This window comes from Macaca thibetana, chromosome 18 (assembly GCF_024542745.1).
Source record: "Macaca thibetana thibetana isolate TM-01 chromosome 18, ASM2454274v1, whole genome shotgun sequence".
Classification (NCBI taxonomy): Eukaryota; Metazoa; Chordata; class Mammalia; order Primates; family Cercopithecidae; genus Macaca; species Macaca thibetana.
The window spans coordinates 49,639,615-49,654,784 of NC_065595.1; the positions used below are offsets into that span (position 1 = coordinate 49,639,615).

At 36.6% G+C, this 15,170-nt stretch overlaps 2 protein-coding genes and 1 pseudogene across 12 annotated transcripts in view; 1 reads left to right on the forward strand and 2 right to left on the reverse strand.

The window, feature by feature from the left end:
- Window positions 1-15,170, reverse strand: part of TTR (transthyretin) — a 1,143,467-nt gene that overhangs the window by 485,152 nt on the left and 643,145 nt on the right. The window contains exon 1 of one of the 10 annotated variants that reach the window (XM_050768284.1): window positions 5,437-5,441. The exons of the other annotated variants lie outside the window; for them this stretch is intronic. The gene's annotated coding sequence lies outside the window, so the exon portion shown is untranslated. Of the gene's footprint in view, window positions 1-5,436; window positions 5,442-15,170 lie in introns of those variants that run through there. 10 annotated transcript variants of the gene reach the window in all.
- Window positions 1-15,170, forward strand: part of DSC2 (desmocollin 2) — a 37,229-nt gene that overhangs the window by 17,334 nt on the left and 4,725 nt on the right. For both annotated transcript variants that reach the window (XM_050768265.1, XM_050768266.1), the window contains exons 8-14: window positions 2,538-2,672; window positions 3,255-3,440; window positions 5,643-5,899; window positions 6,006-6,148; window positions 11,059-11,283; window positions 14,070-14,306; window positions 15,034-15,158. In XM_050768265.1, the coding sequence (XP_050624222.1) occupies window positions 2,538-2,672; window positions 3,255-3,440; window positions 5,643-5,899; window positions 6,006-6,148; window positions 11,059-11,283; window positions 14,070-14,306; window positions 15,034-15,158 (1,308 nt within the window). The remainder of the gene's footprint in view (window positions 1-2,537; window positions 2,673-3,254; window positions 3,441-5,642; window positions 5,900-6,005; window positions 6,149-11,058; window positions 11,284-14,069; window positions 14,307-15,033; window positions 15,159-15,170) is intronic.
- LOC126941605 (uncharacterized) lies at window positions 13,310-13,422 on the reverse strand (annotated as a pseudogene).

Consider the following 15,170-nt stretch of genomic DNA (forward strand, 5'->3'; position numbering starts at 1 on the left):
ATGTTAAATATTGTTGAACATCCCAAAGATCTTTTATTTATCTAGTTGTATTTATCTATATTACCTCATTAATGTTTAAAACTAAGGAAAGTTTAAATTATACATTAATTTAAATATTAAAAATAACAATAAATTAATTACATGTTAACAGTTAAAATTCTTATAACAGTAAAAATTGTTACACTTATTTTTCTTTTTGTACTTACAAAATAAGTACATTTTCCAAAATAGTACAATTTAGTGGGAAGAGTGACATTGTTATGCATTTTCCCAAATGTTTTTAATATTTTGCTGAAGACAGATGGATTCTCATTTCTCCTTCTGCATTTAGTCTGTTACAATATGTAGTTTTAGCTGAAGCATACATAAAGGCAATCTGACATGATATAAAGTTAGAAAAGAGAGGAGTATTTTAATGATAATTACAGATCATTGTGGATATTATTCTTTGATACTACATGAAAACTTGACAAGGAGTAGCTAGTTTCCTAAATGTTTTTGGTAATGTGGACTCTGAAGCCTCACCAATGGCCTTTTGTACTTTATTACATTTAAATCCATTGCTCTATCTTACGCTGTGAGCGACCATTTTACCAATGTATTCTATATTGTGCATTGGTCATTTGGAAAATATTGGTTCATTAAGTAATCCAGAGCTTCCAAATATTGACACATTCCATTAAATAATATCAAAAAGATCACCTCTTTACTTCCATTGATATCACATTGGTTGATAAAGGTTTTCCAAGATTCTCATTTTTGTTTGAAAACTCCAATTTATCATTGGCAACAAATAGTTGTTTTCCCTGAAGTGACAGATTAACTTTATGTTTTACAAAATGCCTTCATAAAACTATAGTCTGAATAGCCATAGATGTCTATGTGAAAACAGTGTTCTATGCGGCCGGGAGGGAGCAGGGGAAACAACTCAACAGCTTGTTCAGCTCCCAAACCAAACAACCACAGAAGTGCTTTTCTTTGAATAGATTCTTCTGAAAGAATCAGTTGAAAACACTTGTCCAATGAAGGAGTTTACCCAGTGGTGCTCTCTAGTAACTTTTTGACTTCAGGATTCCGGTTTTCTTCAGTTGCCTACAACCTTTTAGTCCCTTTAAACATCAGAATTTATCTTCCATCTGAAGATACACAAGTTAATACTTAGGGTATCAAACTTCATTTCCTTGTTTCATTAGCCTGTTAATTATTTCCAGTAAATTTTAGTTCACTAAAAACAAAATATGCATTCCTTCTTGAAAGTACAGTAGCATGATGTCTTAAAATTTTTCAGTTGAAATAAGGCCACTATTTTTCAAGTCTACACATGTGATTGGTTATGAGGGAGGAGTAAATTTGGAAAATTACGTGTGTAAAAAGCAGGAAGATCAAGAGAAAATTTGGTTTTATTTTAGATAATGCCTGAGGAAAGGAAAGTTTCAGAGGTGATGGAATTAAGTGAGGAATCTTTGTAAGAGAAGGCTGAACATTCTAGGTAGAAGGTGAGGATAGATTTTAACATACTATTTTGTCTTATGAAAAGAGATAAACTAGGTGGGAAAGGTAAGCACTACCATCTTATAGAAGAAGAAACCTAGACAAAGTGAATTTTCCAATTGCCCAAGATTGTGTCTCTTATTTTTGGAGTTGGAAATAGAACCCAAGTCTCCTAATGCTCAGTCCGGAAAGAATTATTACTGTATTGTTTTTAATCCTCCCATATCTCAATCACTTATGATAAATGAAAGTTATAAAGAGAAACACTTTAAAATATTTAAATGCTTTAGATGTTTAAAAACATTTTTTAAGGTAGTGATGCGTTTTCAACAGTATCTGATAAATTGAAAGCCTTAAGAGCCAGATTCTATTTTCCACAGAAAGAAAAAAACTACATAGCCCCAGACCTTTATCTTCATATCAATTTAAATGATCTCTTAATAAATGTAACATAAACCCTTAAAATCTATATTTTTTGCAGGAAGAAATTTCATTTTATTGTTTTATTAAAAGACCATTATAAGAGTCATTGCTATCTATATTTTTGAACATAAGGATGTACTTTGGCTATGAGAGAAAGGTTTTGATTAATTACCAGGCAGTTTTAAATGCACTTATGGCAAAATAGCTCTTCTTTTTCTGTTGAATAAAGACAAAACCAACTGATTCTATATTCTGTAAGTTAATAGCACTAGAAATTTGAGAAACTATTCAATTTTCATAAGTTGATTAAAAATTCCTAATGTAATTCTCCTGCCTCACTTGAACCCAGGAGGCAGAGGTTGCAGTGAGCCAAGATCGCACTACTGCACTCCAGCCTGTGCAAGAGAGTGAGACTTCGTCTCAGAAAAAAAAAAAAAAAAAAGAGAGAGAAAAGAAAAGAAAAATTACTAGTGAGAGAAAATTCTTCTAATACATGAATGCTGTGAAATGTAATAATGTACTTCTTAAATTCTTAGTGCAAAAAAATTACGGAGTGTAAAGTAAGATTTCAATTATAATGTTGGTGCTTTCACTTAATAATTAAATTCTTTTTTTGTTTTCAGTTAATTGACAAATACCAGTTGAAAATAAAAGTACAAGACATGGACGGTCAATATTTTGGTCTACAGACAACTTCAACTTGTATCATTAATATTGATGATGTAAATGACCACTTGCCAACATTTACTCGTACTTCTGTAAGTGTATGATATTAATTAAAGAAAAATGTATAGACCAGTTTTAATTGTTTAATATGCACATCTCTGGCCTGGCGCAGTGGCTCACGCCTGTAATCCCAGCACTTTGGGAGGCCAAGGCAGGTGGATCACCTGAGGTCAGGAGTTTGAGACCAGCCTAGCCAACATGGTGAAATCCTCTCTCTACAGAAAATACAAAAATTAGCTGGGTATGGTGACAGGCACCTGTAATCCCAGCTACTCTGGAGGCTGAGGCTGGAGAATCGCCGGAACATGGAAGGCGGAGGTTGCAGTGAGCTGAGATTGGGCCATTGCACTCCGGCCTGGGTGACACAGTGAGGCTCCATCTCAAAAAAAAAAAAAAGAAAAAGAAAAAGAAAAAGAAAAAAAATGCACATCCCCATCCACCCCTCGTGATTTCAAATGAAGTACCCCAATGACATTAAAAGTTGTATAGTGCTAGGGTTTTTAATCATGTAAACATAGTACTTTGGAAATTAGAAGAATAGGATTTACTTCACATGGTGTTCTATTTTTGTGAGAGTTACTAATGAAATTTTTTGTTTGCTTTTATTATTTTAGTATGTGGCATCAGTGGAAGAAAATACAGTTGATGTGGAAATTTTACGAGTTACTGTTGAGGATAAGGACTTAGTGAATACTGCTAATTGGAGAGCTAATTATACCATTTTAAAGGGCAATGAAAATGGAAATTTTAAAATTGTAACAGATGCCAAAACCAATGAAGGAATTCTCTGTGTAGTTAAGGTAAGAATAAATTAGAACATTATTTGTAGTTTATAATATTATAGAATAGCATACTAGAATTTAATGGAAAGAAAGGAATTCTGATAAATGTAGGAATAAAATAGATATATAAGTAAATGTAAATGCTCTGTTCTTCATATATAATGGAAAGAATATATTAGTTTTTGATAATCTTTTGTTCAGGCATGATTTTTTTTTAAAGTCCATATAATACAATATCTATTTTGTAACTAATATCTTTAAACAGTTCAAAAACTAGCACAGCTTTGATGCCACTGGGACAGTTCCGGACTTTTCCTAGCCCAGTTTTTCTGTGTTTGGGCCAAGGAGGCTTCACTTACTTACTGAATTTCCCAAACGAAGAGTTATTCTTGGTCAGCCCCATGGAGAGGTTATTCGTAGGTTTGTTCATCATGTTCAGTATATATTACATCCTTAGCATACAGGTTCAGAATGAAAATCCTCAATCATTCAAAGATGAAAACACTTCTAAAACTTCTTTCTAATACTATTCCAGGAGCCAGAGTTAGTGCATAAAGCAATCTGAGCTCCTTTGGCCTTGGACAAATTTATAGACTTATTTCTGCTGCATCTTTAACTAGAACATGGTTTTACAGTGGGTCTATGCCATTTTCCTTTTGTATATATTCACAAGGAGCATGGATTAAAAAATGATGAATCCATTTTCCTTACAATGATGAAAATCAGCTGATGTTTTTATATTATTTTCTCTATTTTAAAATAGCAAAGAAATTTCTTTTAAATCTTGCCTCTTTCTTCACCTAACCCCTCCTCCAATCCTTGGTATTCTCAGAAGGAAATTTATCTGTGTGAAGTCCACGACCTGAAAAAATTTCTGTCTTCTGGGACATGGTTTCACTAATTCTCATTACAACTACGTATCAGGCAAGATAAAATAAAACCTTTTATTAAATGTGTTCCTGTCTTTAAGACAGGAACTGGAATGGAAGACACACATAAAAAAAGAAAATATGATGCCCATAAGCTTTGTATTTTCTTGTCTCTCTCCTCTAAAAACATTTTTTAAAAATTTACCCATTTTTTTCTCTTCCTCAAACCAGGTACAAATAATTTTATTCATCTTAGGAGGGTAGGACAAGCTGTCCTAAAATTTATGGTGTAGCAAATAACTATTGGTTATAATATGAATCCCCTAAAGAAGTATCTTATGTATTAACATCCAGGAACCCTCATTAAATACTCTCTGAAATGCCAGGCATGGTGGCTCATGCCTGTAATCCCAGTACTCTGGGAGACCGAGGTGGGTAGATCACGAGGTCAGGAGATTGAGACCATCCTGGCTAACATGATGAAACCCTGTCTCTACTAAAGATACAAAAAATTAGCCGGGTGTGGTGGTGGGCGCCTGTAATCCCAGCTACTCGGGAGGCTGAGGCAGGAGAATGGCGTGAACCCGGGAGGCAGTGCTTGCAGTGAGCCAAGATGGCGCCACTGCACTCCAGCCTGGGAGACAGAGCTAGACTCCGTCTCAAAAAAAAAAAAAAAATACTCTCTGAAATCTTCATCAATACCTGTTATACTACTTATCTTAAATTTGCCATTGAAGAACAATTTTCTGTCCTTTTTTTTTTGCCAGCTTTACCCAAGTACTGAATCAGTGGGAGGACTCCTCTCTTTCCACTGCCACTGGATTTCTGGGTGTATTAGTCTGTTCTTATATTGTTATAAAGAACTACCTGAGACTGGATAGTTTATAAGGAAAACAGGTTGAATTGACTCACCGTTCCACAGGCTGTATAGGAGGCATGGCTAGGTAGGCCTCAGGAAACTTATAGTCATGGCAGAAGGCAAAGGGGAAGCAAGCACATCTTCACATGGCAACAGGAGAGAGATAACAAAGGGGAATGTGCTACACACTTTTGAACAATCAGATCATGTGAGAACTCACTCACTATCATGAGAACAGCAATGGGGAAATCGACTGCCGTGATCCAATCACCTTCCATCAGGTCCCTCCCCCAACATTGGGAATTACAATTCGATATGAGATGTGGGTGGGGACACAGAGCCAAACCATATCACTGGATATGTGTTTCATATTCTCGTGGTTATTCCCAACACAGCACTTACATATTTCCAAATGTAACATTATATATACTCGTTAGCATTGCCAAATATTAAATGAGTTCATCTGATTTTTCAATACATTTGCTTTTGTAGCCATTGAATTATGAAGAAAAGCAACAGGTGATCCTGCAAATTGGTGTAGTTAATGAAGCTCCATTTTCCAGAGAGGCTAGTTCAAGATCAGCCATGAGCACAGCAACAGTTACTGTTAATGTACGGGATCAGGATGAGGGCCCTGAGTGTAACCCTCCAATACAGACTGTTCGCATGAGTGAAAATGCAGCAGTGGGAACAACAAGCAATGGATATAAAGCATATGACCCAGAAACAAGAAGTAGCAGTGGCATAAGGTACTTACCATTCTATTTGAGTTTTAAAATTTATAGCTTATTTTGTTACATTGTTATAATTTAGCATATGATAAATTTTATTATTTTAATTCATCATTACCAACAGGTATAAGAAATTAACTGATCCAACAGGGTGGGTCACCATTGATGAAAATACAGGATCAATCAGAGTTTTCAGAAGCCTGGATAGAGAGGCAGAGACCATCAGAAATGGCATATATAATATTACAGTCCTTGCATCAGACCAAGGTAAGAATTTGTCTTTAAGCCAGCTACATACTTCCTCAGCTACATACATCTTCAGTGTTTAAGCCAACAGTATACATTTTAAAGCTGGGTACATGCATTCAGTTTTCATATCTCTCACTGAGTAAGAAGTTTACTATAATTTGTTAACTCATGTCTGCTTTCTAATAGCCTTCTCAATTTTAGATGTAATTATAAAATAATTTACTCATAGAAAACTTGAGACCATAATTTATTAAAGTTAAAATTATTAAAAATTGAGAAAATTATTTTAGTAAAACTTGTTTCTGCCAGGTGTGGTGGCACACACCTGTAATCCCAGCACTTTGGGAGGCCAAGGCTGGGGATCACTTGAGGTCAGGAGTTCGAGACCAGCCTGGCCAACATGGTGAAATTCTGTCTCTACCAAAAATACTAAAAATTATCTGAGTGTGGTGGCACACACCTGTAATCCCAGCTACTTGGGAGGCTGAGGCAGGAGAATCACTTGAACCCGGGAGGTGGAGGTTGCAGTGAGCCAAGATCACGCCACTGCACTCCAGCCTGTACGACAGAGTGAGACTCTGTCTCCAAAAAAAAAAAAAAAAAAAAAATTGTTTCAATGTATCTACTTATTTTGCTTAAAGTGTTCACTTTGGTAGGAAAGTTCATTACAGGGAGAACATACTTACATAGTACAGTCCTGGAAAATAGCTATAACTTTTTACAGAAAGTTGACAATTTACTTGGGGGTTAGAATTCTGATTAAAGACATTATATTAAAACAATTCATGGTATATTTATGATCATGGTAAATAAATAGTATATTATAAAATTAGAGAGACAAACACTATGAATTCATATAATCAGATAAAATGTAAAATTATGTTCTGTGCATTCTATAAAATTGAGAGAAATATAAGTATGATGATTATATATGAGATGCGTTTGGTGCATAAAATATAATTTCTATAACATGAATTTGGACTTCGTGTCTTTGTAAAATAAATATGCGAACTATAACAAACATAAGTTATTATACTATAACTTGCAAAATTAGAATTTAGAAGTGATTTTGGAAGATGATTTACGTATTCCAGTTCTCTGTAAATTAATGAGAAATGACTCAGTTTGCTAAATTGCTAAAGTTGTAATCATTATTGATTTATCTTTAACTAGTTAAAGACTGTCCTCAGATTCTCATGTCTTTTTGCCAAGAAATACTTGTTGGTCAAAGGCAAATGAAAAGAAAAACAAAATAACATGAAACTCAAATCCATTATTTTTTTAACGGCACTTGGGAAATAGTTTATTGACAGTTGAGATAAAAATTGCTGTCTGAAATTAGAAATTTTGCCTATAATTTTATTCTACCTTCTCCTCTGTTGCAGAGGAGTTCAAATGATTGAGAAATCAAATATTTGTTAGGGAATTGAGATGGGGCACTGCTCATCATCACTGTGATATAGAATAAATGTGTAATGAGGCTGTTGCCCTCCATTTCTTTTGAGGAGGGTGGGCGTCACTGTGTTACTGTCTGTGAGGGAATTGTGAATCAGTAATTCCACATCTTTTTACTTTGCAAATGGAATGAACTGAGATCATACAAAAGTGTGTCATTTTTTGAAAAACCTTTTTCTAAAATCTATACTGGCTAATTTCATTTGGGTTCTCCCTGCCACTCCCTAATGGAAACCTCTCCTCATGGATACTGCTCTCTTGGGCTGGTGCTCACTTCCTGCCCTCCTACATCTCCACAGCAATTGCTTCCTCTTTTTAAAACTCTCTCAAGGCTTCCATGTCTAAACTTGCCCACACGTTCCTGCATGCTTTCTGGTCTTAACTGCCTTCCCCTCTCCTAAACATATATATTTCTTAAGCTTTAAATTCAATTTATCTTTTCTTCTTAACTTCTTAATCTAAATTCTGTTGGCAGTTTCACCCAGGAATCACCTTTATCTAGTTGAGCTTGAGATTAATGTTTCTATTGTATTATTCCAGCTGTTAGAATACGGTTACTTGCAACTGTTTTAAAACATTTGACCGAAGAGTGTCATGCACATAAAGTGTGAAACCATGGATAGTGCATCTCATGTGACTTCATATTTGGAATTAGCATTTGCCCATATAGAATTATGTTAGTACTAGAAGATGAGCATTTTATGCTGACATTCCAACGAATAAAACAGTATGTAACTCATCAACAGACGAAAAACAGCTATGAAATAGTGGATTAGATATCTGAGGTCTTAAATGTTCTTCTATGTCAGTATTAATCACAATGTGCAAAAAAAAAAATTGGAGTTTAATCAGTGAGCAGCTGTAAACATCTGCTGGAAGGAAATTGAAGCATTTATCCCAGTTGTAGAAGAGCAAGCACTATAGACTTCAATTTTTAAAGATAGCACAATTAACCAGTTTCAATAGGTAAGGCATGTGCTCTCAATTGTGTGTGTGGACTCAAAGGGAAAGAAATGTTCAAGACAACCAGCAGTCCCAATTTTCAGAGAGAGCAAGGTAGCACCACATAACATGAGAACAGGAGAAGCTGAGAGACGAAATTATTCTGCTCTAGTAAATAGAAACATATGCCAGATAGATGAAATATATATCTACCTGCTTCCTTTTCCTAATGTAAATACTCTTTTTTGAAGTTGTCCAAAAATGGAAGGTAGTTGCATTGTTTCCTGCTTCTCATTGTTTTCTCTCCTAGTTCTTTTTTCTTCTTGCTGAAGTACGTCCTTTACTTTTTTTTTTTTTTTTTGCAATTGTGGAATGTGAATTTTAAACGCTCTCAGTTTTGTTGTTCTGAAAAATATTTTAATATTGGCCTCATACTTAAGTGATACTTTGACTTGGTTTAAGATTCTGAGTCAACAGCTTCTTTCCCGTGGCACTGCGCAGCTATTAACCCATTATCTTCTGGCATCTCTTCTTGCTGATGCTTCTTGTTCTGTCAATTAGCGATTGTCCTTTTGTAGGTAATATATTTAGGTAGCTCTTATAGGACCATAAGTTGAGTTCTACAGTGTTAGTACAAAGTGTATGCCGTGGATTTATTTGTATTTGTCTAGTTCTGCAGTCAGAAAACTTTCAATCTGAACAGCCATGTTTTTCTTTAATTTTGGAGTATTCTCAGCTATTCATCTCTTTAAATATTGCTTCTCTGCCATTCTGTCTATTCTCTTTTCTAGAATCCCTGGTAGGTGAATGTTGCTGTTTATTTTCTGCTGGAATTTGAGCTGTAATTTCATTCTTGTTTAATTGGTTACCCCTCTTTATGTCTTTGAAGATTCTAAACATACCTGTTTCAGAGATGTCTTGCATAGAATAAATTAATCTTTTGACTGGTGCTTTTGTTGGCTTTCCTTCTTCCTGTTAATCTTGATTATCTGGGAATTTTAGTTTGCAGGCTTATATTAAATGAGAAGTGTTTGCTTTGCTTTCCGTTTTTGTTTTTTCCCTCTCTCCCACTTTGCCCTTATTAACTACTAGTCCTTTAGTTGCCTTCACCTGCTCTTTTTCTGTGGCCCATGGTTTAGAACCAGTTCTTAACTTGGTGGCCTAGTGTTCCTGACCCGTGATGACGCTGGCTGTATCATGAATCTAATCGCTGTGCTGCAGGTGCTCTGGCTGAGGTTGTGACTTCAGGGCTGTGCTCAGATCTCTGAGCTTCCCGAGGTTGGCAGCTTCATATAAGACACAGCCCAGGCAGTGGGTGGCGCGGGGTTTTTTAATTCTCTTTTCCACCTGTAGTGTCGAAAGCCTTCTTTTGAAACAGAAAGAATGAGTGATTTAGAGACAGAACTCCTGGGCTTGTGTTCGGCCTCAGACTTCATAACTGCATTACTAATTAGTGGCATGGCTCCATGGCTGTTTCATCTTTGAATCCCCCAGATTTTCCAATGCAGTTCTTTATATAAAGTAGTTATCCTGTAAGTTTCTTTCTTTCTTTTCTCTTTTCTTTTCTTTTCTTTTTTTTTTGTTTTGAGACAGAGTTTCACTTCTGTTGCCCAGGCTGGAGTGCAGTGTCATGATCTCTGCTCACGGCAACCTCCGCCTCCTGGTTCAAGCGATTCTCCTGCCTCAACCTCCCGAGTAGCTGAGATTATAGGCATGTGCCACCATGCCTGGCTAATTTTGTCTTTTTAGTAGAGATGGTGGTTTCTCCATGTTGGTCAGGCTGGTTTCGAACTCCCGACCTCAGGTGATCTGCCCGCCTCGGCTTCCCAAAGTGCTGGGATTACAGGCGTGAGTCACCACGCCCCACCTATCCTGTAAGTTTCTATTGAATATACAGATAGATGAATTACTTAGGCTACACCCCACAGTGATTATTTCAGTTTTCAAGTAATTTTCTTCTCCTAGAGTCTTCCGCCCTTCGAATATTCCCATGTACTATTTTTGTTACAATCTTTCAAATAGATAACTTTAATTTCTTTGCTCCAAAACCTAAGTGCTACCTATTTATCCAACAAACTCTAAGCTCCCTAGTCTGGCTTTCAAAGACCCTTAGCTCCTGCTCCGTGTCAGCTTCCACCGGTCTACCTTTCCTGTCATTGTCTCCAGATCATGGGTGTGTTTAACGTGCGTTTCCATGTCCTTGAATTTCCTTGTGCTTTTAAATATGTCAGAAGTGTCCTCGTTCATACTCTCTTCCTTCCTCTTCTCACAAATCAGCCAAAACTTGCCTCTAATAAAATGCAGTAATAATTTAGCGAATGAATAAACACATCTTAATAGCAGTCATTGTGCAACCCATATGAAAGTAATATTTTTCCTTTAGTATTCCCTGAGGACATAGCTTGTGACTGCTTATCATTGTAACTTATACATCATAGGTGCTTAATACATATTTTTCAATGTTTTCAGTGCATAATTTTGTGGTGAAAACTCAAAACATAAAAAAAGTATTTTTATTTTCATTTATCTAGCAGGGAGAACATGTACAGGGACACTGGGCATTATACTTCAAGACGTGAATGATAACGGCCCATTCATACCTAAGAAGACAGTGATCATCTGCAAACCCACCATGTCATCTGCGGAGATTGTTGCGGTTGATCCTGATGAGCCCATCAATGGCCCACCTTTTGACTTTAGTCTGGAGAGTTCTACTTCAGACGTACAGAGAATGTGGAGACTGAACAAAATTAATGGTATATATTTTTGAAAATTGCTTTGTCCTTTTCAACATCAGGGTGTCTGCAATACTATTTTTTTTTGTATGAAATAGGAGAAAATTCACCATGTGGGAACCACCAATGAAAGTTTCTCAGTTTTTGTGTGTTGGGAGTAGGTCTCTCTAGTGTGTCTCTAATCCTATGCTGAGATTCCCTTAGATGTGTTGTGAATTCTCACTCCCACTCCAAACACACACAGACACACACACACACACTCACACACACTCTCTCTCTCTTAGACTGGGTCTAATGCAATCACTTCCTAACTTGTGTACCTCCCATTGGCATAGGTTTCTTTATAGTTTCCTAGGTCATAAGGGAGTCCTCAGATGTTACTGGTTGGCTCTCCAGAAAGCAGACCCTGAGACAGGGCATCTCAAGCAGAATGATGACTAAGGAATTTGCTTGGGATCAGTAGTTTTGAAAGGAGGAGAAGTAGGATTAGACAAAAAGAGAAGTTGAGCTGCAGCACAAGCCAAATGACAACCTTGGTGAACCCCAGGGGATGTCTGAGCTAAATGGGCCTTCAGAGTGGTGCTGAATCAGTCCCCTATTCTCTCTTATTGCTCCATCACTGTATGTGGGCTGCCCATGGCAAAAAGGCACAATCACGGAAGGTGCTGATGGCCTCCCAAGCAGCTGGGATGTAAGTCCTTCATTGAAAAGGGATCTGATATACCCCACAGTGTCCACCACATTCTCTCTCCTCTCTGCCACTGTATTGACTTCTGACTATTTCGTATCTATTGTATTCTCCTTGGGATTCTCCCCTAACTTGGTTCCCCATCTGTACTTTTGTCTTTAGCCCAGAAGGATCTACAGTGATAAGTATGGCAAAAATGAAGGCAACCTGTCTACATTATCACCACTGCCTCACTCCCTAGTCGTCCCTTAACTCTTCAGCATGTTCCCCATCTCCCGCTCACACTGCCTATGGACCGTGGCATCATGGTCTACCAGCTTTCGTGACTGTAGAACCACTGAATGGGGCTTGCTTTTCAAATGCCCTTGAATGTTTTTCAGCCCCATGCTTTGAGTGAATATCTCTCAATTTCCTGTTATGACAAATTAGAAAAGAAAGGTTGGGAGGGAACATAAAGGGAGAACAGGATGAGGAAAGAAAAATGAAGACTTGTAGAAATAAGCTAAGCTACTATGTCTTGGATCCTGCTCTGTGAACTAACAGGATTTTCAGCTTTTTAAACAATATTCTGGGGGGGGTGTGTGTGTGTGTTTGTGTGTGTGTGTATCTCAGGGGGGTTATCAGTTTATTTTGGGGTTGGGAGGAAGAATTAACTTTATTCTTAGATTTTTTTTTTCTTTTCTACTTATGTCATGATATTCATTTTTAAATAGTGTTGATAGAAGGTGGACACTTTTTTCCCAATAGTCTTACTTAGCAAAATAAAACTTTGGCAGCTGTATGTTTGTCAAAATCTTTCTTATTTTAAAGATTTACTTGTCTGGGTAATCATTTGTAAGCTTGGGAAACACCCAACTTTTAAGAAGAACATACCCCAGAGAGGCTTTGAAGTCAGATAAGCTTAGTGTCAAATGCTGGCTCTCCACTGTTTGTTAGTTATGTAAATCTGACCATGCTATCTTTTGTCTTTGAGCATCAATTTACTCAAAAGGGATTATTTGGAGGAGTAAATGAGATAATGCATGTAATACATCATGGCACATTAGGAATTATAAGTTTTGGTTTTGCTAGTCTCATTATAATTTCTTACACAATAGACTTAATGGGTTAACTGTGGCTTCTCTTAAAATTGACTTAATTCAATGTGTTTTTACCCAGGCACTCAAATTTGTATTTAGAGCTTCAAATACTATGCAGAAAATAAGAATGTCATGCTGGGAAGTTATGTGAGAGAGGGATTATTCTATGGCACCAGGTATCTGCATTTAGAGTAGTAGTATATCTAGTCTCCAAAACCAAGATTGTGTTGACTTCTAAAATTTTTTTAGTTTTTATTATTTTTTTCTTCTTCTAAATTCATGTCATACAGGTAATGCACTGATGTTGTAATAAGGTTTGAGAGAGGTGCGTCTAACACATGAGCGTAAAAACCCTATCATCATGCTTATGCACCATAAAAGCCATAAAAGAATCGGTATGAGCTTTTGGTTCTAGATATTTTCTAGCCTTTATCTAAGAAAACTACATCAAAACTAAGACATGTGCAGTTGGTCCCTTCATCCTTTAGGACCAGGAGATACAGCTCCAGCTGTGTGACTCATGACCTGCTAATGTAGTCACTGTCAGGGGTGTTCTAAGTTGTCAGAATCAGTCTCTGACAGTAAGTCACAAGGATTTATGTTTATTTGGCACAATTTTTGAAAACAAAGTAAAGGAAAACATCCAGAATTTCAGATTATTACTTCAATGAAGCATGTGTAAAAGCAAATGTACACTCACTGCTTTAATTAAATATATTCAAGATATGGTAGAAACTATTAATAAGTCTATTAGTTACGAAAGGAAGGATTTGTTTACAGACAAATAAAATATATTATTACAAGAGCCAAAAGACTTTAAGAGGCAGCATAGACAAATTTTTATATGCAATATATTTGCAATGGGTATAGATTGGAACTACTCTATCCATTCACATTTAGCATCTTCTAGTAGCTGTGCCATCCCATCAGGAATATCTGTTTCTAGGAAAACATGATAACTATCAGATAATGAGTTATTTATGCTCAGAAGAAATCAGTGACATTGTATAATGCTTGGTTTTATTTATTTATGTTTTCAGATACAGCAGCACGTCTTTCCTATCAGAATGACCCTGCATTTGGCTCATATGTAGTACCTATAACAGTGAGAGATAGACTTGGCATGTCTAGTGTCACTTCATTGGATGTTGTACTGTGTGACTGCATTACCGAAAATGACTGCACACGTCGTGCAGATCCAAGGATTGGCGGTGGAGGAGTACAACTTGGAAAGTGGGCCATCCTTGCAATATTGTTGGGCATAGCATTGCTCTTTTGTAAGTCCTAAGTCTTTTCTTAAATTCAAATAATACCCTTTAAAGTAACTTTGAAGACACTTTTTGTTTTTTGAGACAGTCCAGGCTGGAGTGCAGTGGTGTGATCTCAACTCACTGCACCCTCCGCCTCCAGATTTCAGTGATTCTCATGCCTCAGCTTCCTGAGTAGCTGGGATTACAGGTGTGCGCCACCATGCCCAGCTCATTTTTTCTACTTTTAGTAGAGATGGATTTCACTGTGTTGGCCAGGCCAGTTTCTAACTCCTGGCCTCAAGTGATCTGCCCACCTCGGCCTCTCAAAGTGCTGGGATTACAGGCGTGAACCAGCATGCCTGGCAACTTTCAAGACACATTCTAAGAATCAGTGCTATTTCCTATAGCTGATCATTTGCATGTAGCTGCATTTTTATTTAATATATAAATATATTTAATTTACATATTTTAAGTGCATTTATGTATAGTTCTAGTGTCTTCCCAGTTATCATAGACATAAAATTCAATGCAGAAACAGAACATGTAACATAATTATAGCATATCTGTTTAAAAGTTTAAATAGCATATCTATTTAAACTTTTCTATTGTATACTGCTTTGACATAAGCAATCCCAGGAAAGCTGTCTCCTTTTAATATGCACTTTTTAATTTATGATTTATCTGTGTATTAACCATTGTACATAACATAAGTTTATTTTATGATAAACTCACGTATATTTCTTTCTTCCTCCAGGCATCCTGTTTACGCTAGTCTGTGGGGCTTCTGGGATATCTAAACAACCGAAAGTAATTCCTGATGATTTAGCCCAGCAGAACCTAATTGTATCAAACACAGAAGCTCCTGGAGATGACAAAGTGGTAAGTAATCTG